We start from the raw sequence: 23,611 nt of genomic DNA on the forward strand, positions 1-23,611 counted from the left end.
AAGAAATAGCAAACTGTTTTATTGTCGTTTCTTTTCTATACACATTTTGTATGAAGACTCAGAACAATGGTGTCATGTTAGAAATGGAGTCTGAAATTTACACTGTATTCACAAATTCCAAAGAAACGCACACATGCACGTGCACAGTCACACTACAATCACCCACGCACTCAAACCCAACATTATTATACATCATAAATGAACCACTAATAACACTATTAAGATGGAAGAGAAGGATTACGACCTGCAAGTGAAGGAAAATGTGTTGATGAGCAACACCGATTAAAAGGTTGTTCCTAAGCAGAAGGTCGGGGGGTCGCCTTGACCGGTACACGTCCAGCGCCATGCTCTTCTGTGCAATTGGACTACAGCCACATGACTGCTCATGACTTCACACTTGATACTTCATTTCTAAATCGAAGGAGAACGTTTTTATAATCCTCATATGTGGAATCTTTGACAGGCTGCAGTAAAACGTTATTATCACATATTATGGGTTAAATCGAGGTGAATGACCTGAACCATAACTGTCTTTGCTAAGCCCCGCCCCCGTCATGTGGGTCACCATGGACCTTCACAAACTAAAAACGGAGGACTTCAGAGCGAAGCTAAAAGAAAGGTGACCATCACGTGTTAGAGGGAGACACCCAGGATGTCAACCCGATTCCCCAAAGATGAAGATACCTCCACATCACCCGGAGAGCCCGACAGAACAACACATTCCTGTAGATTCAGTGTTGCTTCTAACACACAGGAACAGCTGTCTCTACCACACAAACGTTTGAAACCACAATAGGCAATGATTGGACAGTCTGCGTTTGAGGGCGGGACTTAGCAAAGAGTCAATTCGTCCACTACGCCCTAGTTGTCTATATAGTTCAATTAACTTGACTAATTTGGTTACTTTTTTTAAGAAGTAGGAGGAAGAGTGTTTCAGCTATTTACTTTGTGAATGGAAGGGTCCAACGAAAAAAAGGTACAATTGGAGGCTTGAAAAAGGGGTGAAGCTTTAAAGTTCACCCCCTTTCCCCCGAAATCATGTTTGGAGAGTTGATCGTTGGCTGGTAAACGGACACCAGTAACACGGTCAGATTGAGGGATAATACTTTTCTTAAATAAATCAAGTGTGTCTGACCTCTTATGTTGGTTTTCATTTCAGTTCAATAGCAAAGAAATCCAAAGAGTTAGAGGAGACGTTGAGGACGTTGAGTATCCAGATGAAACCTGTTAGTTGACACTAGAGGGCAGTGTTGCTCCACCGGGAGGGGCCCCTGAGAGCCTGCTGCTTCTTGGGGGGGACACTCATCATTTGAATGGTGCAGAACTAGAACGCAATAGAAAGAGGATATTTTCTTTTCAGTTTTAATCTTTCAATGTCCCGCCCTCAGGGGTCACCTCTGGGGAAGTGAACCCTGGTTTGGCCCTTTCCTCAACGCGCCGACACACAAAAATATATATTCGATTTTACTTCTCTTATTCTTTTATTTCACAGGATGGCATGAAAATGTGTATCACGCTGAAAAACATTCCTGGTTACTAGGTTGCTCATCAAAGTGTGAGTGGGCTGATGGAAACGTAATGGATTGAGGTAACTGGGGAAAACGGGAACAAAACATTACAACTGGTTTTGCCTCCACACCCGAGTCACAGGGGCGTAGTTGACCCTGCCGCTGCGGCTGCTCCTCATGCCCAGGTACTGCCTTAGCAGCTGGTTCACCCGTTTCTGACTGTTCCACTTGCGGGCCGATTTCCGGACGCCGATGAACCCGCCGTAGCGCTTCTGTAGGGGCCTCATGGGCGGGCCGATCAGCTTCCTGTATCCGTGGCGCCCCCTCTGAAAGCCGCCAAAGCGCTTGGACAAGGCGACGGCCTCCAAGGCCTTGTCCTCTCTCGACCCTTCCACGTTCCTCAGCTCCCTCGGCTTCCTCTCGCCGCCTGACAGACGGAGATCCGAGCCGAGCAGGCCCTCCCCTTCCTCGGAGGATTCCAGCAGCGATGAGTCATACGGAACGCTGCGCTGCTCAAAGGGCTCCTCGTCCTGCTCTGCGGCGGCAGACTGCAGCAGCTCGCTGTCAGGGGTCATGTCCAGATAGGTCAGCTCCAGCCCCTCTCCTGTCCTCTGGAACAGGGCGCCCCCTCCAGAGAGGGGGGGGTCTCGGGACAGCTTCATGGCACGTTGACACACCTCCCAGGTGAACGAGGAGGAGACGCTACCCTCACACTCCAGGAAACACATCTGCAGAGGAAGACGAGAGAGGGCCGTTCACTTAAAGAAAAGCATCAAGAATTCAGAATGTGGAGGCTGTTTCTAGTCGTGTCATTGGTGAAGATTGTGAGAAGCAAATGAAGACCTAAATGTTCCTGCTCTTTATTTTGGCTGCTGGGGCTCATAGTGTTTCATTTGATTCATTCTGAGAAGGATAACCTCAGTACACACACAGTGATTGTTACATCTGATGGTGGTTCTACCTGATGGTGGTTCTACCTGACGGTGGTTCTATCTGACGGTGGTTCTACATGATGGTGGTTACATCTGATGGTGGTTCTACCTGATGGTGGTTCTATCTGATGGTGCTTCTACCTGACGGTGGTTCTACCTGATGGTGGTTACATCTGATGGTGGTTCTACCGGATGGTGGTTATATCTGATGGTGCTTCTACCTGACGGTGGTTCTACCTGATGGTGGTTACATCTGATGGTGGTTCTACATGATGGTGGTTACATCTGACGGTGGTTCTACATGATGGTGCTTCTATCTGACCGTGGTTCTACATAATGGTGGTTCTATCTGACGGTGGTTCTACATGATGGTGTTTCTACCTGATGGTGGTTCTACCTGATGGTGGTTCTATCTGATGGTGGTTCTACCTGATGGTGCTTCTATCTGATGGTGCTTCTATCTGACGGTGGTTCTACATGATGGTGGTTCTACCTGATGGTGCTTCTATCTGATGGTGCTTCTATCTGACGGTGATTCTACCTGATGGTGGTTCTACCTGACGGTGGTTCTACCTGATGGTGGTTCTACCTGACGGTGGTTCTACCTGATGGTGGTTCTATCTGACGGTGGTTCTACCTGATGGTGGTTACATCTGACGGTGGTTCTACCTGATGGTGGTTCTACCTGATGGTGGTTCTACCTGACGGTGGTTCTACCTGATGGTGGTTACATCTGACGGTGGTTCTACCTGATGGTGCTTCTATTCGATGGTGCTTCTATCTGATGGTGGTTCTATCTGAACGCATCTGATGGGTGTTATTCCTGCAGTAGTCTCTCTTTGCAACTGGCCTAATATTTGAATAATTTCTTCAGTAAATGTACATCTTTTGTTGTTGTTTATTCTGTACACATGACATCTTTCACAAGGTGCAAGGTCAGCGTATCATTTGTAGCATCCAGTGCGTCAGGGCTACAGACACTTGAACCCAGAAACAGAAAATCAAGGGGAGTGACCAACAGGAAGGTCAGTCCAAAAAGCAAACAAGGGGGCACGCAAGAATCCTATGGAATGGGCTGCAGGTGAGAAGGACCTGAGGACCAGGTGAAGGGAATGACAGATGATCGGGTGTGGATGACAGGGGAGTTAATTGAACAAGAGGACAGGATGAAAACAACTAAGAAGGCGGAGGATTAGTGACAGAGTTGTTTCCTGTGAAGTGAACTTTGGTATATTTCCAAGTATCAGTGTTACTCTTTTGCCGCAGGCCCAAAGAGCAGCCTCCTACCGAAATGGCTTATGTGTCATGTGAGTTATTGATGTCTGTCATTTTGTAGAAGTCACGTCCAGTTCCGCAAAAATGACTGACGGCACATGATTGGAAAAAAAGACAAATTAGTTTGAAGGATAGCAGGCAAATTACTGGTGTTTTTCAGCTTGGCTCTTCAACTTCTGCTAATGAAATATTACTGCTCTTAAAATGACATTTATGGTATTTTTTATATAATATGGACCGTGCCAGAACCGTATTGCTGAATCGCTGCAGTTTTAATGACCTTCCTGTCCCATTATCGTCACGCCTGTCAGTTGGGCTTCATGCCTGAAAACTCCCAATCCTTTACTAGTGTACAGGTAAGGACCCATGAAGAACATTTGAAGTTTGTTGGCTCAGTGATCTGGGATTTAATTGCATTATTTTTTTCATTGTTTGGTCATTCTGCCCTCCAAGGTAGAAGACCACAATGCATTGCTCTTTGGTCATACAGAGGTTACAGGTTATGCACACACATCTCCTCTTACTCTATCTGATCGAACTCCTGTGCCCTCCAAGTTCAGTTTCAGTTTGAGGTAAGAAGCAAATTCCATTTACTCATCAGGTTTTGCATAAATGAGATAAATTGCATTGTTATCGGGAAACCTGCTCACATCAAAGCTCTGGGAGATGAGGGAGTTCCGCTGTGAATTTATCAGCGGAAATTAATTATCCATCGTGAATGAAATGCGCACACTAGGGGATTCTCCACGTCGGATCAATGGAGCAATCTAAAGGAATTCATGACTGTGTGTGTGTGTGTGCACGCAGTCATGTATTTATATACTTGTGAGGGCAACAGTCTTGGTGAGACTGTATTGAATGATTTTCAGGAGGGAATAGTTCAGGACGAGACTCCTCAGGACCAGCAAATCAAGTCATTGAACACAAATGAATCATGGCGGGTGGTTTTGGGGATTCTCCTCACTTCACGAGGCTGTAGCCAGTGGCCAGAGAGGGGGTCCCCCCCCCATGTGCACGGTCGCCCCCCAATACAATTAACCACCAAATGTCAATGAACATGAATGGGTGAAGGAGGAACGTGGTGTAAAAGGCCACTTTGGAAGACTACGACATCTGTGTAGGTCCAGTCACCTCTTGGTGCCGTCCAGGAGTCTGTACACATGAATATGTGATGGTTCTGGGAAAGGAAGTAGTACGGTGCGCTAAACCAGGTGGAATGTCCTTTAAGTGCAGAATTACATTACCCATCTCAGTGATCAACATCCCCCGGCCCCATTGTTGCACACTTGATCTGTACTCGAATCCCATCCGATTCATAAAATGAACCAATATCTGGCTTTAATGATAAAAATAAATAAAACGTGTGTCTGGTAAGGTGGCAGCAAACTAACCCTCTTGTGTCACTACTGGTTCAAAGGGTGATGGTGGTCATGGAGTAGTGTGATGCGCTGGGGGCCGCAAGGTTGGTGGTTCAAATCCTGGCTGCCCCATGTGCCATGTTGAAGTGTCCCTGAGCAAGACACCTAACCCCTAATGGCTCCCCAGGCAAAATTGTAATGCACGGGTTATAATACAATGTAAGTCGCTTTGGATAAAAGCGTCAGCTAAATAGGTGCTTTGTTATGGGTTTTCTTGAACCTGAATGCATCTTTTTATAATTCAAGTATTTTAAAATGCATAGCTGGAGTCACTAAATGTTATTTTAATACAAATTCAACATGTACAATTTTGTCGGGTGGTGTAAAAACATTTTTTTTCTTACAAAGTTGGTTGTTAATAAAAGTTTGAGAAGCAGTGCTCCAGAGGAATTGCAAAATAGTCACCTATATATAATATTAAAAGCAAATTAATCATATATATCTATATATAGATATATATGATTAATTCTCTATTTATATATGCTGCTCAGGATTATTTAAGTTATAGCTGTAGTCAGCAAAAGTTGTTAATTAAGTTTTAAGATTAACATTTTGCAATGAGTGGATGATGCTATGAAATGTTCCGTGTGTGTGTGTGTGTGTGTGAGTCCATGTGTGGACGTGTACAGGTGTGTGTGCATTAATAAATCAATGAATCCTGACATTTTAACACACACACACACACACACACACACACACACACACACCCCAGCAGCCTCACACACACGCTGGCAGTCTGGAGAGGGAAACAATGGAATTACTCAGTGGATTCCATCTGGGGCTCAACAGGAAAGCGGCAAACACAATGAGGAGCTGATAAAATGTGTCAGTCACCAGCGTACGGCTGGGCCCTGCTACTGAGCAGCAGTCAATTACAGAGTTCTATTACAACTCCCCAAAAGGCCTCAGCTGTCTCTCTCTGCATCATTATCAGCTAAATTAGCCGTCCCACAGCTATTCATGGACGCCCACGGACTATTTTTACCCGCTGCGTCTCGTTTGGAGATGAGATGGTGTGCTGCACGCAGGCTTTGGTTGGAGCTGGTGGCTTTCTGTCAGAGCAGAGGGTGGTACCTCCATGTCGGGCTGCAGAAACAACCCCCTCCTCCACCACACCACCGTTGGAATGGTCATTTATTTTTCCTTTCCCTTCTAGCTTTTAAATAGGATTCCCTGAGCATCGGCGTAGTGGGTCATGTGGAGGAAACGCATGTGTGCATTACAGTGCATTGCACCTTGTGACATCACACTAAAGAAAAAGATACACGTGTATGCATTGACATTAGCACCCTTAGCAGTAGAAATTATAATTTGTGCCATTACGAATAGTGTTAGAATTGTAGTTTGTGTGTTTATATATTAGTTGTTGATTAGATGTTAGACTGTTATATGAATGAAACACATTTTATACAAGTAATTTAATTACTTTACACATGACATCCAGCCGCAATGTACATAAAGTCTGGCGGAAGGACTCTTAAACCTTCCTTAATGGAATTCTTCCTGATTTTCTCCTCAAAGATGATGTAGAAGCCACCCTGGAGTTATCTCCCCTACTCAGCCTCTCGGTGACACGGAGATCACCTACACATGATAACAACATGATGCATGGAGCCAAAGCTCTTGTTGTGTTTAAATAACGAACCCCCCTTCCGTCAGGGTGACACTGCCCCCCACCACTGGCTCATAGACTGAAAGCTTGTTCCCAACAATGAGTCATGCTGGAGTACAGTAACACACACACACACTCACCATGGTGTTAAAGGCTTGCTGCTGCAGGAGCGCACCGCAGGCCCCACATTCCCCCTGGCAGTCGCTGCGTCCGGGGGGGAAGAGACTCGCCAGCAGCACCAGCAGGTACCACAGAGGAATCTTCATCGCTCAGTCAGCAAGAGGTGCAGGTACGAGGGGACGCTCTATAGAACCAAAGGTCACCAGCTGGAGAGTCTGGAAAATGAGGCCTTTTGGGACGGGGGTCCAGCCTGCAGGGAGACAACAGAGGGAGTGACAAGGGCATCAGTTCCAGTTTCTAGGAATGGTAGGCTGGATTTGGGCAGTGAGTCAAAGCGCTGGAGGAGACATGGACAATGCGAAGGAGACAGTGTGTAGTGTCCAGTGAGCGGGGACCAAGCCCCTGCAGGCTGCAGCGTTGAACCCAGACAGCAGGTCTGTGCTCCAAGACATCGACGACGCCGCCGGTCCTGCAACAATAAGACGCAATGCTGGGAAACAGGTTGACCTTCTCTCCCTGACCCCCATCTATCCCGTCACTCTCCACTGAGTCGCCTCGGAACACAGAGATAACCAGAATCCACAGCAGCTCAGAACATAACAGCCTGCTGCCTCACCGGGAACACGCGTGACCACAGACCTGGTGAAGATAAATTAACATACATGTGCTCTTTGTGTTGTGTCATTTCAACACCTATTGAGGGACAGTTAAGGCCAAGAGCAAATCCCTGTTTATTTCATCTTATCTAACCTCCTTCTTCGCTGGTCCATTTGCACTGTTCCACTGAACAGGGAGTGAAATACGTATTTCTCTGCTGCAAGCAAACGGTGCTGCATTTCAAATAGCACGATAAAATCAGTGAGTAAATATATATTCAGAAGCATTGTTTTTTACATTCAGGATCTACGTGGAAACATTCACTGTGTTGAAAGGTTCTTTGTAGACCTGAGGTTAAGTTTAAGAAGCCTTTTCATTTGAACTGAGGACGGTGCTTGTGAACCAGGACGGATGAGGGCTGCACCGCGTCCTCCGGGCCTTTGGGGTTGTGGATGGGAGATGTAGTACCCCATGGGTGGGTTGCAAGTGAAGCCCTCACAAGTATAGTGTGGGTTGTTAGCACCCTCAAGAGGTTGAAAAGTTCAGGATCCTACGTGTAGAAGGAATGGTTTCAGGTACAACCCTTTATTTTAGGTTCAGGGCAAAAAACCTCTGAAAGTAATCCAGGTTCTACGAGGAACCCAAAGAGGTTCTCTCATGAGGACAAGCCAAAGAACCCTATCTGGTTCTAGTAAGCAGCTTTATTCAGGGCTCCTTCGTGTGTGACGCCATGTCAATCCAAGCAATCTCACCCACACCAGGAGATGAACAGAACCACGTCCGGTTGAGCCACACAGGAAGTAAGCTGTCCCAACGAGTGAAAGCTCACGGTAGAGACCTCACTTTGAAGCGAGCACAGCGTAGGTGTTGTTTTGACAGGTGCCCTGATAGTCAATAGCATATGGAACAGGAGGTGTGTGACCCGAGCTCATCTAGAAACAGGGACTTGTTCATCAGGCCTGGCTGAGATGTTGTGTTGCCTGCTGACTAATCCCACTTGGTGTTGTTGTCTTCTCCCTAGTGTGGGACCTACTAAGTGGGTGGAACAAATGAGAAGACCAGCGCAGCGTCGGTGACCAACTTACCGAGATGAGGCTCTCACACATTAATGATATTCTATTCATTTCAGCTTTTTTGTCATCACTACTATTAATAAAACGTCCTGCGATGTCCGTCCAAAGCTTTACAAGCAGACAAAAGAGGTCCATTAGTTTCCCATCACGCATTCAGAGGCTCACACACTAGAGTGTTGGGATTCAGGCTTTTAGCTAAACTATTTGGGGACAGCATGGGCTCCTCTGAGGTAAGGCAACACATCATCAGTAGCTTTTATTTCCATGTCACAAAAGAGGAATAGTTTCTGCACTATTTTCCTGGTGATGATTTGAAGAAGACACATGTGTTAGACAAAACATTTTTAAAGCCATGTGTCACGGCAATCCATCCCATTTTACATAGATTCTTTACTGAATTTATATTGTGAAGTTGCATTCATTTCGAAGAGACCAACATCTGGGTTTGAGGAGTGGGCAGGTCTCTCAGCTAAGGAGGTGCCCTTCTGGTGTCTCTTTTGGATGGAGCCATCAGTGCTGAGAAGGATACTGTGGCCTCGCCATGGTTTCAAGTTGTTGACACACAATGGTTTCAAGCCGATTGCACTCTGTTTATTTACTGCATAATCAAATTTGGCTGCACACCTGTTGTCCTCTCACGGCACGTCACACTTAAACCTGTTCTCCCCGGCAAAGAATCTCCGCTTTGTGTGGAGCAGAAGTACCAGTGAACTTCAACCAAAGTACCAGATGACGTGAGCTGCTGTCTTCTCCTCAACGTTGAGCTGATGAACAGGTTAGAAGCTGAATGAGGCAGAAGGTAAAATGAATTTTACAATGTGACTGTTAATACGTGTTTTTGTTCAAATCAGGAGAAGAAGCCGCAATCATTTCCACATGTAAAATGTACATCTGTGTACCTTTGTTAATTCTGAAATACTGCCGGAAAAGGGATGCTTCACTTGTTTTACACATGCATGAATTCAGATGAGCACTATGGCCAAACACAAGTATGGTCCTGTTCTATTTGTTGTGCCATAGCCATGAGCGTAGATGCACAATGGCCCACATAGATTCTACACGGCTGCATTTAATGTTATCATGCAATTACCCAGAGTTTACCTTTTCAAAATGGCTGCTTGTGAAGACTATTGCAGAAGATATCGTGTTGTTCTGAAGGATTGCCCAAATAACACCAGCGCTGTCACAGCTGGGGTTCGACAATTGTTCGACTGATGTTTGGAAAATAAAGATTTGCAAAGCATTATGTCAGTATTTAGTGGTTTTGAAGCCCAACGCACGCTGAGGACTAAGAATCAGGACATGCCAAATGTATTACAGGGGCAACACTAAATTATTGGAGTTAACCTGTAATTGACGGATGTTTACTCACTGAAGATTGAAAGGAGGGAGTCACACACAGTGTAGTTCTTAGTAACCTACAGATGACTTGACATGTGTGGATTATTGTGCCCAGCAGCTGCAGACCGCAGGAGACCAACAGATTGACCGAAATCTTAATAGCTTCAGATTGCATCTTCACATCTGAGACACTTTGATCCACACTCTCTGCTCTATCCCAGCAGTGAAACCCCTCTTGGTCCTATGCCTGTATGTATCTATGTATGATCTAACCGACAGTCGGAGCAGCTGACCGGGTGCGAGCACAGGGGCTTATTTGTGACGCACTAAATCGGCCTAATGGGAAATGGAGGCCCCTGAACACCAGCTTTGTCCCAGGTAGCATCAGGACAGAACAAGCCATCCAGGAGAGCTGCATTTAAAAATATATCCTCATTATTCTCAAATACTAACAACCTTGGCCATTAAAAAGGAGGCTGCCATGAAAGCAAAAAGAAAATGGACCATAACAAAAGGCTTGATGTTCCCCTACTTTTAGATTAGTATTTCCATCTTGCACAAATGAATGCTTTTACCCGTTTTTTTCCAAAACAAATACACTCTTATATGCTTCCATTAGAGTTAACTAAGACCCTGAACATGTTTACCAGAGAAAATGCGCTCCTCTTTCCGCCATGCAGGAAGCAATCAGAGCCTTCATTAAAGGAGCACCCGTCTCATGCATTTTGTTTGTCTGAAAACAGTTTTTGTCTGAGTTCAAAGGGATATCTGGAGAAATGTCGAGTGGTTGGATTGGTTCCACGCACTTTTTTCTTGACTAGATCAGGCCTCATGCAAGAACCCTTTTAATGAACACGTTTGTTCTTAAAGGTGCAGTCTGTAGGATTCGGCAGCATCTAGCCTGGCACGTTGCAAAATTCAATTTTTTTTCGATCAGGAGCCAGTGTTTCGTTTAGTATTTTCTGGGCTACTTTAGAAACATAATGGCTGGCTTGGTTTGCATGAATACCGGCTCCTGACGAGGTCATGAAAAACACACAATTACTTTTATTCAAGAGTTAACCCGCTAAAGAATATACTCTATTATTATTATAACACACTGGTTCTCTAGCTGCTTACATGAGGGATTATAGAGGACATCTTTCACTACTTGATTGTACATTTCTTTACTTGGAGCAGTTTTTGGTTTTAAAATCCTATATACATTCCAAAAGGTAGTTTTACAGCCATGGATACAACAACCATTTCAGCTCAAAGAGGTGGTAATATCCGTACGTTCATGGTTACTCTTTTGATCCTTCCCATTGGGGTCAACAGTGGGAAGAGATGCGACCGAGAGGCAAACAGACTGGTCATCATGTACAAATGTGCAAAGAAGAAGTATATTAATAAATCAGCCGCTGGAATAAATCAACATTAGTGGCTGTAACGAAGGGTGGAGAGGGCACCAATAAAAGAGAGTGGAGAGAAGAAACACCTGGCAATAAAGCTCTGACTCAACCCATCTCATCCATTAGTCACCTGCATGGAGCAGGACATCTCAACACAGTCTGCTAATCTCTGCTTCCCTTCTGCCAATAATCTCCATTAACACATCTGTGGATTGTGGGATTCTTTTCCTTTTTTAAACCATTTCATTGAGGACCAGCTGAAGCCAAAGATGGAGGGCTGAAAGATGTGGTCATTTTTTCACAAAAACAATTAAAATTCCTGTTCTACCTATTACTTCTTGCAGGTCCATTAATGGTACCCGTTTTATTCTTTATAACCTGAGGAGATTCATGAGTGTTTTATTGCCTCACAAATGGCTTGTTGAAAGCGCGTTGATTTTGGATAACGGGTCTATAGAAGAGAGCAGGTGGAAAGACAAAGATAAGCCTCATCATACCGATTCAAAATTCATAGTTTTCTCCATCCCGGTTCTGATACATTTCTCGCCTGTGGGAAATCAATACAGTCTGTTCTCTTCAAGGGGTAGTTTACTCAAAAGGAAAATGTAATCCTCGTCCGGCTTTTAAATACTGGTCTCTCTCATTCTCCCTCAGTTCTAATACATTATTATAATACTGCGACAGCTCCTAAAAAAGAAAACATCTACATTGTACTAAGGTAGAGACAGTCTCAGCACATCAAACCCAATGCTTTTTGGTGGGAGAAAACAAGATGAGGATTTTGGAAAATTGACTGTACATCCTGAGATTAAAGCAAGTGTATGTATATGCACTTTATATAGTGTGGTGGCGGGCGTGGTTTCAGCTCGGCTGCAGGTGGGAGAGAGGGGGAGCGGCTCGGGGAACAGTGCCAGGTGAAAACAATAATCAGCTGTTGGTGATTGTGTGTGTGTGTGTGTGTGCGCTCTCCGGCATTTAAGGAATGACGAGAGAGGGGGCGAGGAGTGAGCTGGACGCCGGAGTGGTTTCGCCTGGAAGCAAACAAAATAAAACTGTTTACACTACCCGACCCTGGCCTCAAGTCCCTGTGTCCGTAGCCCGAACGACCCATTTTACCTACAGTGGCGCCCAACTCGGCGGATGACGGACGAAGGGCAGCAGGGGATGCCGACCCAACCGGCGCTCGCACTGGCGCAGATGATTGGGGAGCTGGCGGGGATCCAACGCGAGCAAGCAGAGGCGAACCGTCAGTTCACGGGGATGCTCCAGGCCCAGGTGGGGAGACAGGCCCAGGCATTGGAGCAATTGGCGGCGCGGTCGGGACTCGCGCCACCACCACCGGGGCCGACAGCACTAGCGAGCCCGACCCTCCACCGCATGACGGGGGAGGACGACGTCCAGTCGTTCTTGGAGGCCTTTGAGGCGACGGCGGAGGCATGCGGATGGCCGGCGGGGGAATGGACCGTTAGGCTGCTCCCGCTACTGACCGGGGAGGAACAAACGGCCGCCATGGGGCTACCTCCGGCGGCCCGGCGGGAATACCCGGCGGTGAGGAAGGCGGTGGTGGACCGGCTGGGGCTGCTGCCTGAGGACCACCGGCGGCGATTCCGGGAGGCCAGGCTGGGACCGGAGGACCGGCCGTTCGCCTACGGGCAGCGGCTCCGGGACGCGGCCGCCAGGTGGCTCCTACCGAACGGGGTGGGAACAGCGTCGGAGGTGATCGGAAAGGTGGTACTGGAGCAGTTTATGGAGGGGCTCCCGGCCCGAACAGCGGCGTGGGTCCGGTACCACCGCCCACCGACGCTGGAGGCAGCCACCACCCTGGCCGAGGACCACCTGGCGGTGCACCCCAGCGGGCGCGACGACCGGGAGGGCGCGCCACCCTCGACCCGGGAAGCAGCCGCACCACGGGGATGGAGCCTGCAGCCGACCACAGGGCGACCCCGACCAGCCCCGCGGCGGGAGCCGGGGGCCATACACCGGGACCCCCCGAATACAGCAAGCCCCGGCACCCTTCCTGACCCACACGGAGGTTCTCAAACGCCAGGGCAGGAGTGCTGGAAGTGCGGGCGGCCCGGCCACCTGCGGAGGGAGTGCCCGCTGATGGAGGTGGGACAGGTGATCCGGGTTGCCGGCGCTCCATCAACCTCCCCCGGCCCGGGAGCGACGTACCGCGTTCCGGTAAGAATCCAGGGGGGTACACGCCAGGCGATGGTGGATTCGGGCTGCTCGCAATCCATGATACATCAGAGCCTGGTTCGGCCCGGGGCATTGGTAGAAGCGTCGCGGGTGAAAATTAGGTGTGTGCACGGGGACATTCACGAGTATCCTATTGTGGCCGTTGAACTTAGGTTCAGGGGGAAAAAATATAGAATAAAGGTCGCGGTTAGCTCCCACCTGACGCACCCCGTAATCTTGGGAACGGATTGGGAGGGATTTAACACGCTAATGGGGCAGGCGGCGGGGGTGCGTTCACGACCGACAGGGACATGCGGTATGTGTGCGGTGCTCAGCGGTGACGCGAGGTCGTCCGACGCCGCCGGGGGAGAGGGGGAACCGGCGGTGCCTCCGCTGGAGACGCCGGCGGTTCCCGAGTTCCGCTCCATGGAAGATTTTCCACTCGAGCATTCTCGTGACGATACTCTACGCTCAGCCTACGACCAGGTGATAAGAATTGATGGTCATTTCGTGCGCCCTGACGCAGCACAGTCATACCCGCACTTCTCATTGATTAGGGACAGACTGTATAGAGTGAGTCGTGACACTCGAACGGGGCAGGAAAACACAGTTACTGGTACCGAAAAGCCGCCGGGAAATGATTTTCCAGGCGGCTCACTATAATCCGATGGCGGGTCACATGGGATACGGGAAAACACTAGACCGGATAATGGCCCGATTTTATTGGCCAGGCATCCGGGCGGACGCGCGCCGCTGGTGTGCGTCCTGCCCGGAGTGTCAGTTAGTCAATGCACCAGCCATCCCGCGTGCCCCGCTGCGGCCTCTACCGCTGGTGGAGGTCCCGTTCGAGCGCATCGGCATGGATCTAATCGGGCCATTTCACCGGAGCGCACGCGGATACCGCATTGTGTTAGTCCTCATGGATTACGCAACCCGGTATCCGGAGGCAGTGCCGTTGCGCAATATCTCTGCAAAGAGCGTCGCGCAGGCTCTGTTTCAGGTCATCTCCCGGGTTGGAATCCCAAAAGAGATTCTAACAGACCAGGGCACCTCGTTCATGTCGCGCACACTGGGAGAACTTTACGGGTTACTGGGCATTAAGTCCATCCGCACCAGCGTTTACCATCCCCAGACTGACGGGTTGGTGGAGCGGATGAATAGGACGCTGAAGTCCATGATTCGTAAATTTATTAGCGACGATGAACGTAATTGGGACAAATGGCTTGACCCTCTGTTGTTTGCAGTCCGGGAGGTCCCCCAGGCCTCCACGGGATTTTCTCCCTTTGAACTTCTGTTTGGCAGGTCACCTAGAGGGGTGCTGGACCTTATTAAAGAAAGCTGGGAGGAAGGTCTGAGCCCCGGAAAAAACGAGATCCAGTACGTCCTGGACCTGCGAGCAAAGCTCCACACACTGGGTAGGATGTCACGAGAGAATTTGCTCCAGGCCCAGGAACAACAACAACGGCTGTACAACAGAGGGGTCAGGCTGCGAGAATTCACACCGGGAGAAAAGGTACTTTTATTACTTCCTTCTTCCAACTCAAAACTCCTGGCTAAGTGGCAAGGGCCCTTCGAGGTCACACGCCGGGTGGGGGATGTTGATTATGAGGTGGTGCGGTCTGACAGGGGCGGGGCTACACAAATATACCACCTCAACCTCCTGAAACCCTGGAGGGAGGTGGAGTCTGTTTCTCTGATTTCCACAGTATCGGAAAGAGAGGACCTGGGGCCGGAGGTGCCAAAAGCGGCTAATCCCACCCCGCTCCCGTGTGAGGGTTGTCTCTCTGAGGACCAGAGAGCAGACATTGCCCAGTTGCAGAAGCGGTTTGCTGATGTGTTCTCCCCCCGGCCAGGCCGGACCAACCTGATAACGCACCGAATCGAGACTCCCCCGGGGGTGACGGTAAGGTCACGACCCTATAGACTACCCGAACACAAACGAAAAGTGGTCCGGGAGGAATTAGCAGCTATGTTGGAGATGGGAGTAATAGAAGAGTCCAACAGTGCGTGGTGCAGCCCCATCGTTCTGGTGGCCAAGAAGGATGGGACTGTGCGGTTCTGTGTGGACTACCGCAAGGTGAACGACGTGTCACGATTCGACGCCTACCCAATGCCCCGGGTCGACGAACTCCTGGACCGGCTGGGCACTGCACGTTTTTTTACGACCCTGGATTTAACTAAGGGCTACTGGCAGATTCCCCTGTCGTCAGAGTCCAAAGAGAAAACAGCTTTCTCCACTCCGTATGGTTTGTACCAATTTACCATGCTTCCCTTTGGCTTGTTCGGTGCCCCGGCCACGTTCCAGCGCCTCATGGACAAGGTGCTGCGCCCGCACGCCGCATATGCAGCCGCATACCTGGATGATGTTATTATCCACAGCTCCACCTGGGCGGAGCATGTGCGGCAGGTGGACGCGGTGCTGGGGTCGCTGAGGCGGGCCGGGCTCACCGCCAACCCGGGGAAGTGTGCAGTTGGACGGAGGGAGGTACGGTATTTGGGGTACCACTTGGGGGGGGGGTAGGTGCGTCCCCAGGTAGACAAGACAGCGGCAATTGCAGCCTGCCCGCGCCCCAAGACGAAAAAGGAGGTGAGGCGGTTTTTGGGGCTGGCAGGTTACTACAGACGGTTCATCGCCGGTTTCGCGGACCTCACCAGCCCCTTGACCGACCTGACCCGGAAAGGTGCGTCAGATCCGGTCCAGTGGTCGGAGCAGTGCCAGCGGGCGTTTGAGAAGGTAAAACAGACTCTCTGTGGGGAGCCGCTCCTCCACACACCTAACTTTTCTCTCCCGTTTGTTCTGCAGACTGACGCGTCGGACAGAGGGCTGGGGGCCATTTTGTCCCAGGAGGTCGAGGGGGTCGACCGCCCGGTGGTCTACATCAGCCGGAAACTGTCGGAGAGGGAGGCCAGGTACAGCACGGTGGAGAAGGAGTGCCTGGCCATCCGGTGGGCGGTGGGCTCCCTGCGCTACTACCTCCTGGGACGCTCATTCACCCTCTGTTCGGACCACGCCCCGCTCCAATGGCTCCACCGCATGAAGGATACTAACGCCCGGATCACTCGGTGGTATCTGGCCATGCAGCCGTTAAACTTCAAGGTGGTCCATAGGCCGGGGACGCAGATGGTCGTGGCGGACTTCCTCTCCCGCCCTCTGGATGGAGGGGGGGGGGAGTAAGCTAGGCCGAACGGCTCCCCGGCCTAAGTCGGGCGGTGGGGGTATGTGGTGGCGGGCGTGGTTTCAGCTCGGCTGCAGGTGGGAGAGAGGGGGAGCGGCTCGGGGAACAGTGCCAGGTGAAAACAATAATCAGCTGTTGGTGATTGTGTGTGTGTGTGTGTGTGTGTGTGCGCTCTCCGGCATTTAAGGAATGACGAGAGAGGGGGCGAGGAGTGAGCTGGACGCCGGAGTGGTTTCGCCTGGAAGCAAACAAAATAAAACTGTTTACACTACCCGACCCTGGCCTCAAGTCCCTGTGTCCGTAGCCCGAACGACCCACTTTACCTACATATAGATATACATGCAAGTATATAGTCCAGGAGACGATATTAATAGGAGGAAAACTGATTATCCGGATGAAGAGGGACATTCCTCCATGTTGTATTGAGGTGGAGTCGAATATCTGAGGCATTTCAGAGTCTGAGTGGAACTATCACACTCTGCTTGGGTGGATACACTCAAATAAGAAAATAAGGGATTTTGTACATTACGCTTTCAAAAAGTAGAGAAAATATAAGAATCCTTAGAAAAACATCTTTTCCCTCTTGTTGAATGGACACTGCAGAGGGCTGGAAGCTTAAATGAGAGCCAGGTTCCCTGCAACATGCTGGTCCTCCTCATGTGGTGACTCATCGGGCAGGCCTCTTGACATGAGGTAGTGTATCTGTCATAAGTCATTGATTGCCTGCAATTAGACGTTACTCAAGTAAGTCCAACCCTAATGGAATCATTTCCAGGTTGGTTTTGGGTTACTCTGCTCATCCCAAAGCGTACAGAGGAAAATTATTCTACTTCTCTCCTAATTTATTCCCTCAATCTCTTGTTTTAAGTCGTCTTAGTTGTAACATTTTGGCTGCCAACAAATTTTATTCAACCTCTTGCGTAAATTCTGGCTCAAAAAACCAAGATGGCCACGAAACAAACAAAACTCCAAACGCAAAGCTTCAAACTGTAGTCCACAAACTACCGGCACTTCTTATGCGAGGTCTCCGCTTGTCGGGGATAATTGAAACCTCAATGGAACCCCCCTTTATAAACCAGACCCCAACGTTGACAGGAGCCGTGCAGTACTACAGAAAACCAACAGCACACTTTGACCACCCTGTCCAAACACTGATAACCAGCTAGTTTTTCAAAAACCGTCTGAAGAAGATCAGCACACACACATACAGTCACAGGATCATCTCCGTGTAAATCCAGCCTGCACAGCCCCAGATAAAGAGTGCGTTACTCCATGGAGAGTTCAGACCACACAGCGCAAGGAAAGGTGGGCTTACAGTCGCGCCCCCCCCCTCGTGTTCAGGACGGGTCCCTGGAATGACTCATCTGAAGGAATGCGCTTAATCCCTTTTAGACGTGTCCGCCACAGCTGCATTTTCCCGAGTGGATCCGTTCGCTTATCATCGGCGTAGCGGCGGAGTTGACGAACTGTGTGCATCATGGATCAACGCAAAGGTCATCGAGGTTGTGACGATGCTGCAATTAGATGCTTTCTGTCTGAGGAATTCTTTGTGTTTTACTGCATCTGTTGAAAGAATCCCACTTCCTGGTTATTTTGCTTGAGGAATTCTCACCTCATGCAGCCTGTGGAGCGCACAGATTGATTGGAAATCTGATAAACTGCCTCTTATATGGCCCACAATGCTTTCACATACATATCAATTGGAGACGCAAAACTCTTCATACTCCTATTCCTTTCCAACAACTATCATATCAGATCAATTGTGCAAATCATTTCTATTGTTTTCAGCTACTCGCTGTGGTTCTTTTAATTGGGCCACACATTTGCACCTGAGGGTGGATCCTCGCCAGCATCTGATAGAATGTCTTTCATAGGCGGGCACCAACAATCCTCTAATTTAGTCCACATGAAGTCCGTCTTTATTGCACCAAAACAATCTCCCCGCGCAGTTTGACTTGGATGATGGCCCACTTAGAGCAGAGTGCAGCCTTTTGATTTGGCTCACAAACTGCTTCAGGGGATATTCCTTAAGAGGCAAAAGGCTGATGGTGTTTGCGGAGAGCAGCATTCACGTGAATCTTTCAAAAACGTTGCTTTGCTTTTTAAGATTCACAGACGCACAGGGCAGTGTTTCATGGTGCTGACATATAGCTAAACCAGCAATAACGCCATTTAAAAAGTGAAAATGTCACTGGTCAAAGCAGAATCAGCTGCTTGGGAAACAAAAGGTTGCTATCACAACCGGACTTGTTGCCTTAATGATGCTCTCTCCGTCCCCAGACTGCAGAGTGCGAGCTGACACGGTGGCATCGCTGATCTGGTTGCCGTTAAGCTGCGTTGACACCTGCACTAATCCATTGGACACGGAGCCGGAGGGGAAAAGCAATCTAGCAGAGCCAGACCAGCTCGCCACTTTTATCAAGGTGAGGACAGCGAGGATGGAGAAAAGAAAAATGCGGGGGCAACATCAACTTGTGACTAACTTTGACTTGTTTTGCGCAGCACATCATTCTGTGGTGAGGAAGAGGATTTGTGAAATACTGCAAATAGTCGTAAATGAATGTTGACTCAGAGTTTAAAAAAACATGTAATCAGTTTAATCATTCTGCAGCAGACATAATAAAAAGCTGTTATTAGCTGATTAGAGAGCGGATGCTCGTCGTGTACTGGCAAACCACCAACAGAACATTACATTGGCAACTAAACTGTGATTATGACTTTTGGCAAAGATTTGAGGTAAACAAATATTGGATTTACAATAAATATATTTACAAAGTAATTATGGTAGTAGTTATTATAGCTCATTGCTTGGTATTCTATTTATTGTCTACAGTAAATATTGGGAGACCGCTCAATGAAAGGTAGTATTTTATTTATTTACAAAAAATAAGCACAAAACTCAACATGAATTGGTCGACTTCAAACACTTGACGCACTACAATGGATTATTCCAGTAAGTCTGGTAGAACGTGGGACTCCTGAAAGCATGTTGTTGTCCTCATGAAACATTTCCCCCGAGTGAAGTCATCTCTCTGTTATCTGTGGATGGCACATTAACCACCCATTCTCTCCCCCGTGCGCGACACTTTACTGATAATGGGAAAAGATTATGCACATTCATTACCATTATCATTAAAATCACCATTATCATGTGCGCGGCATAATAACAGCCTTCAACTGGTAAAACTGGGTAAGATAAAATTGCTTTTGGCAAAAGACTTTGAAGACTTTGTGTTGTGTATTTAATGTCACATTAAATACTCCATAATCTATCAAAACGCTTCTTTTGAGAGGCATTCATTCAATTTTTGTAAAAACAATTTTTAAATTAATTTTATATCTGTATTTTAGCAAATCAACTCAAATGATTTTTTTTTATCTTTGTATATTAAATATATTTCCATATATAGTCAGATAGGCCGTAGAAAAAATGCAAAGTGCGATTAAGTGTCTGACTGGTCCCTGAACACCACTCGGGTCTTTCCATCCTGTTAATTAAGTGAGAAGCAGGTGCGATGTGGCTACTGACGATGTGAGTGTGGTACCTCCAGAGCCGCAGGGACTCGATCAACGTAATGAAAAAGAGTTAACTGCAGGTGAGCAGGGTTATTTACAGCAGGCCCCTCCTGAGATCCACTCCAGAAACACACAAAGAGAAAACTGCATTTGAAAAAAGGGGGGGCATTAAGAGGGAGAATCCTAACAGTGGTTGCCCTACCAACATGCCCTCAGGATCTATCAGCCGCTGGTTTGTGTGTTCACCAGACAACAAGTCGTCTCCTACATCCCTGCACTCCTTTCTCTGTCCTCTCATCAGCTCTTACTCGCTTAACGGCACGAACCCCCCCCCCCACACACACACACACACACACACACAGGTAGACTGAAGAAAAGAGGTCACACTTGAGCACTTCCTTACCTGTATCTGTGACGTAGGAGTCTTCCTTCCTTCAGAGGCGTCCTTCTGCGGCTCACAGGACACTTTGTGTGGCTCGGCTCGTATCCTTAGGCTAAGGCTCCCAACAACTGAACGCATGCCTCCTCTGAGGCTTCTTATACTGGCACACCCCTTCCCTCCTGGCTCAACCCCCAGCCCCCCCCCCACCAACACCATAACCGCCACCACCCCCTCCCCCCGTACATCACCACTCACATAGAGGAGGGTGGGAGAGGGAGAGAGAAATAGAGAGGGAGAGCGAGAGAGGTGGATTCCCCCATTCTGTTACGCACAAAAACCCCACACAACCCGTGGCCCCTCTCTGCACTGACGTAGCAAGGCGTCACCTACGCCATCGCTTTCGTCTTCATCGAGCCGCCTAATGGGGCACTAAAAATACGCATCGTCCCCCGACAGATTGAACCAGGATTCCGTTAGTTGTCCATAAAGAAGAAGCAGCCTGTCGACACCAAACCGGCTGCCAAGGTCATGGATGAACGGCACCCATGTTTACCCCCCAAAATCAAGTTGAGAACCAGGGAAAAAAGCAGCAAGAGAGGACCACAGGTCGATGAGGCTGTGTGCCGGAGGAGGGGCTTTTGTTAGGAGATGGCACCACACCTGAATAGGAGACTTTATTCTTCTTTTGAATGAAAGAGAGGACAATGTAGAGCAGTCGATGGACAAAGTCGGGTTCACTCGTCTGAGGTGAGGACACTGTCCCAGAAGCTGTCTCTGTGGTGATACATAGGAAGGACAAACAGGGAAGACAGGGACGTTGATATTTGAATTGCCGCAATGTGTGGAGTGCGGTTATGAAAGCAAAGTGAGGACCGGTGTGGGGGGGCTGAAGTGTGGAACCTGGGGAGATCTCTCAATACCAATATGTTGTTTCCATGACAAGTCAATCAAATGTAGTGAACATGAGCTCGGCCAGAAGACCAAGGAGTCTGCGGCCGCTCCGTAGGCGTCGATGTTTTCTTCTTAATACCATTTACCTGGTTCCCAGGTGAGCAACATCTCTCCCAATGTCAGTGTGCCATATAGAAACCAGACGTCCCCTTAACGGAGCCACATTCATGTAACCGGCCTGATGACGTCTGTGAGGGGTTTTGTGCTTTGTTCTACAAGAACGGGGGAACAGAAACAACCACAGAACCCATTTCAGGAATTCACCCAAAAATCCATTAAAAAAGCACAGGTGTAGAAATGCTGACTCATTTCTGGGTTTACAGATTTGGATGTATAATTCACTGGAAGTGAAAGCTTTGACCTGCTGGTGACACTAGAGTGAGGAAGCCCAAAGGTCACGTGGGGTTCATCCTCTGGGGACCATGAGTGTCTGTAAAGCATGTGCAATCCTCCAGTGGACTCGGAATCACGATGACGGGGTTTCTGTTAAATACGACGGTGTTGAGGTTTTTCCTCCGATTGCCCCCCCCCCTGGTGGTGAGCGTCGGCCCTCGTGAGGCGTGTGACCCTGATAGTGATGGATGAGTTGGGGACGTCGGCGAAGCCCTCGGTGCGGCCGAGATAAGGAGCCGAGAGGAGCACGCCGCCGTGGAGGGGCCTGTCTGTCATTGATATCGCTGCAATGCGCCGGCTGCTGGGTGCACACACACGCTCCCACCGGTGACCCCCCCCCCCCCCACGGCACGGATTAGCAGGTCGAGCTTCACTTGGCAACGCGTCGCGTTAAAACCTTTTAGGTGCACTTTTGTTAGGGATGTTTTTCTGTGAGTGAATCCTGTATTGTCTCCCAATGTTTGTAATGCATCTGAAAAAATGGGCTTTTCTTCAATAAATACATTGACATGTGAGAGTTTCACTTTGTAAAATACATTTTCAAGGATGATGTTAATTCAACAGATAATCTTTAAACAATGTTTATTTTTGGCATGTAGAGCCCAATCCATTACCAGTGTAAAAAAAGGACCAGCACAAAAAATCCTTGTTGTTTTAGACCAAAGCTTTCATCATTCCTTAATTCTCCACAAGGATTAGAAATGAAAATATCCTCCTGTAGAAATGTGGAATTGGTTTCATAATAAGAAAATGTATTGGTTTCCCTCAATGAAAACAAACGAAATAATTAGACAGAGAATGATGACTGAAATGTTTGCAGGAAAACATTGGAAGGTGTTTTATTTTCTCCAAATCAGAGAGTGGCGGCCGACATAAAAGCTAGACTTATTATACAATCAGCCCAAATGTCCCAGGACACGTCCCCTATAATGAACTCTATTTCCAATAAACAGACAGAAGCCGCTCCGCGGTGTTTCCCCTGAATTTGCATTGCCGTACATTTGCATATACAGTACTTCTCTGTGGAGGCCTAAAGGCTAAGTGAGACTTAACAACTAGGAGATTCATTTAAACGGCTCCCTGGGCCTCCTGCCAAGATTGACAGCTATTGGGGGATCATTGAGGGGGGGGCTTTCCCCTTGTCAAGACACAAGTGGCCGATATTAAGAGCAGGGGAGACAATGACTTTTTCCTTCAGGGAATAAAAAAGCATTTTCATTCCATAAGCCCGACCCCGACTTCCTCCCGCACGGAGGAAGAATTACACCCCCACCCCGTTGAAACATGCAGAGTCAGCCCCCGAAAGGAGTTCCAGAGCGGTAAGCACTGGGTAGTATCTCATGTGTTTGTGCATATCGATCTCATGGCTTCTCTCTAACAGAAAGTAATGCGATGTGAGGACACACAAAGAGACACGCGGCCTCAGCTGCTTACTGACATTTAACAAGAGCAACTGCTGTGAAATTAAGTGCGCTGTGCTGAAGAGATGTTTACTCTTTACACAGGGTGGGGGGTGAGGGGGGGGGGGGATTAAAAGCAAGGGGTTCTGACCTCAATCAAGGAAATAATTACGGTTGCCCCTCTGTTGGTGGACTCCCTAATTAACAAGCAAAGCCCCCATAGAAACACAATTATAGTCTGGAAACAGAGGTGATTAGAACTATAATTCCTATCAGACTCGACTTTTTTTAAAAGGAGGGGAATGCCTTTAATGCTTGATTGAATCTCTCGGGAAAATCAACTCCCGC

At 48.4% G+C, this 23,611-nt stretch overlaps 1 protein-coding gene across 1 annotated transcript; it reads right to left on the bottom strand.

The window, feature by feature from the left end:
* Positions 1–3: 3 nt before the first annotated feature.
* LOC119195031 (proenkephalin-A-like) lies at positions 4–20,652 on the bottom strand. The gene is made up of 3 exons (XM_037449614.2): positions 20,541–20,652; positions 6,886–7,115; positions 4–2,236 (listed from the first exon to the last, which is right to left on the bottom strand). The coding sequence occupies exons 2-3, from the start codon at positions 7,009–7,011 to the stop codon at positions 1,616–1,618; spliced, it is 747 nt and encodes a 248-aa protein (XP_037305511.1). The 5' UTR covers positions 7,012–7,115; positions 20,541–20,652; the 3' UTR covers positions 4–1,615.
* Positions 20,653–23,611: the final 2,959 nt, after the last annotated feature.

Source organism: Pungitius pungitius, chromosome 20 (assembly GCF_949316345.1).
Source record: "Pungitius pungitius chromosome 20, fPunPun2.1, whole genome shotgun sequence".
In the NCBI taxonomy this organism is placed as follows: domain Eukaryota; kingdom Metazoa; phylum Chordata; class Actinopteri; order Perciformes; family Gasterosteidae; genus Pungitius; species Pungitius pungitius.